Here is a 2,244-nt window from a genome sequence, read left to right as displayed (position 1 = left end):
GACCTGGCAGCTTGCTTTCTCACTTTCTCTCTCTCCCTCTCTGGTCAAATTAAAATTAATTAATTAATTAATTAATTAAGTGAAATAAAATAATTCTTTAAAAAATCAATCAATAAAAAAGCCTCAGCGGCTGTTCCCTGTCTCTGTCCTCTGCTGCCTAACTAGCAGACACACCCCAGGTCAGCTCCAGAGAACCCTCCCCAGCCTCCAAGGCATACTTGTGCCCGCACACCCCATCTTCCCAGGGTTGTAGAGTCTGCAGCACCCAGAAATGCTACAGTTATAAATTACCTTCCACGGTAGCCAGCCTAGATTTCCCAGCTTCCTTTTTTTTTTCCCTTTGTTGGAGAGGTTGTTGCTATAGGTCGTGTGTGCTTGGCAGAAAGAGAGAGACAGAGACAGAAAGTGAGAAATCACCCCCCAGGGGGTATGGCCACACCGCAATCCCTTCTCCTCCATTCTCCTTTCGGGATCCTGGGCACACAAGCACACGGATCTTGGGCACACAAGCACACGCGCCCAGCGTGAGTTTAAGCCACTGGGTCAGGGACTTGAACCGCAGTTGGCTACATGGGAGTCCAGCGACATAGCCATTACACCAACTGCTGGTCCCAGATCTCCCAGCTTCTAACCCCCTTTTAACTGGCCCTGGCTTCTGCCCTCCTGTGCCCCAGGGCATGCACTGGGTAATTTACTTTGTAAACCCAAATGCAATTAAACAAGAGTAAAACAATAAGTATAAACAGACTCTCTAAAAATCTCTTTGCTACATCTTGCCCTGCTTACTCTGGAATCCTGTTATACATTCATTCATTCCATGAAAGAGAGAACAGAGACAGAGACACAACCACAATTGCGTCTTCACGCAGAGACCCACCCCAGCCTCCCCAGCGTCCACCAGCCAGGCTCATGGACACACATGTGCCCAGCATGCACGGGGGTCCCTAGGATGGGAACCAAGATCTTCCCATGTGGCCTCAGTGCCACAGAGTCCTACTACTGGGCCACCACGGCTGGTCAAGTCCTCAGGGTTTTAGGCACACGAAGGACTCCTCGTGTCCCCATTATCCCCTAGCCACTCGGCAGACCTCACCCCACCTCCCCGCAGGAGCCCCACCCCCACCCCTCCCGCGCGCATGCGCGGGTGCCATGTGGACACCTTGTTCAGGGGCACACCTTCATTCTGGGGCTGTCCTCATCATGCCTCATCTGGATCCCTGGCACCCACCTGGCTGGACCCCCCTCACCACAGGGATACCCTAGAGCCCCCACACCTCAGCAGGGCCCAGAAGCCCCCAGGACCTCATTGCTGGGACTCGATGGCCTCGTCTCAGGCCTAGTGGGCGAGGGGGGCTGTTACAGAGGAGTTAGGTGGCATGGTGGGAGCGGGGGTGGGAAGATCTTGGAGGGTAGGTGGGTGGGTTTGTCCGCTGCCCTCTGCCTCCCCCAAGTCCACTCTAAGTGCTGGGATCTGTGACTGACTGACTGGGAGCCTCCTGCACCTACCGCAGTGCCCAGCAGTGCCTGGGTAACCCTCTTCCTTGGGCAGAGGCAGGGGGGCCAGCGGAGGCTGCTGGAGAGCCTACCGCTCAATGGGAGTGCGGAAGGGGTGCAGGGAACGCATCGGGCTCAGGTGACCTCCCTTGCTTACAGCTCCCAGGCGCCCACGTGCTGTGCTGGCTGGAAGCAGCAGGGGGACGAATGTGGGATTGGTGAGTGGGGCAGCCCCGGGACCTGGGCAGGGGGCGGGGACAGGGAGAGCAGGACACCCGGCAATTGGGCCCCGTCTCGTCCCTAGCGGTGTGCGAAGGCAACTCCACGTGCTCGGAGAACGAGGTGTGCGTGCGGCCGGGAGAGTGCCGCTGCCGCCATGGCTAAATTGGCGCGCACAGGCACCGGCGAAATCCGGATGCCGGACGGCTGGGCCTAGGTGCCCAGGCAAACACTGGAGCCTCCCACCCCCTCCGCTCGTCCCTGCAGAATGCCCGCGTCAGTTCTGGGGCCCCGACTGCAAGGAGCTGTGTAGCTGCCACCCCCACGGGCAGTGCGAGGACGTGACCGGCCAGTGTACGTGTCACGCGCGGCGCTGGGGCCCGCGCTGCGAGCATGCGTGCCAGTGCCAACACGGCACGTGCCACCCGCGGAGCGGCGCGTGCCGCTGCGAGCCCGGCTGGTGGGGCGCGCAGTGCGCCAGCGCGTGCTATTGCAGCGCCACGTCGCGCTGCGACCCGCAGACGGGCGCCT

General features: G+C 59.4%; 1 protein-coding gene across 1 annotated transcript in view; it reads left to right on the top strand.

Annotated features, from left to right (window-relative positions):
• SCARF2 (scavenger receptor class F member 2) overlaps positions 1 to 2,244 on the top strand; it is a 20,502-nt gene that overhangs the window by 8,411 nt on the left and 9,847 nt on the right. The window contains 3 exon segments of the mRNA XM_014588562.1: positions 1,654 to 1,712; positions 1,799 to 1,889; positions 1,970 to 2,238. Coding sequence (XP_014444048.1) covers positions 1,654 to 1,712; positions 1,799 to 1,889; positions 1,970 to 2,238 — 419 coding nt within the window.

The sequence above is a fragment of the Tupaia chinensis genome, unplaced genomic scaffold (genome assembly GCF_000334495.1).
Source record: "Tupaia chinensis unplaced genomic scaffold, TupChi_1.0 Scaffold000287_1, whole genome shotgun sequence".
Classification (NCBI taxonomy): Eukaryota; Metazoa; Chordata; class Mammalia; order Scandentia; family Tupaiidae; genus Tupaia; species Tupaia belangeri.
The sequence above is the reverse complement of the archived record's forward strand: the minus strand, read 5'-3'. Positions and strand labels throughout refer to the sequence as shown.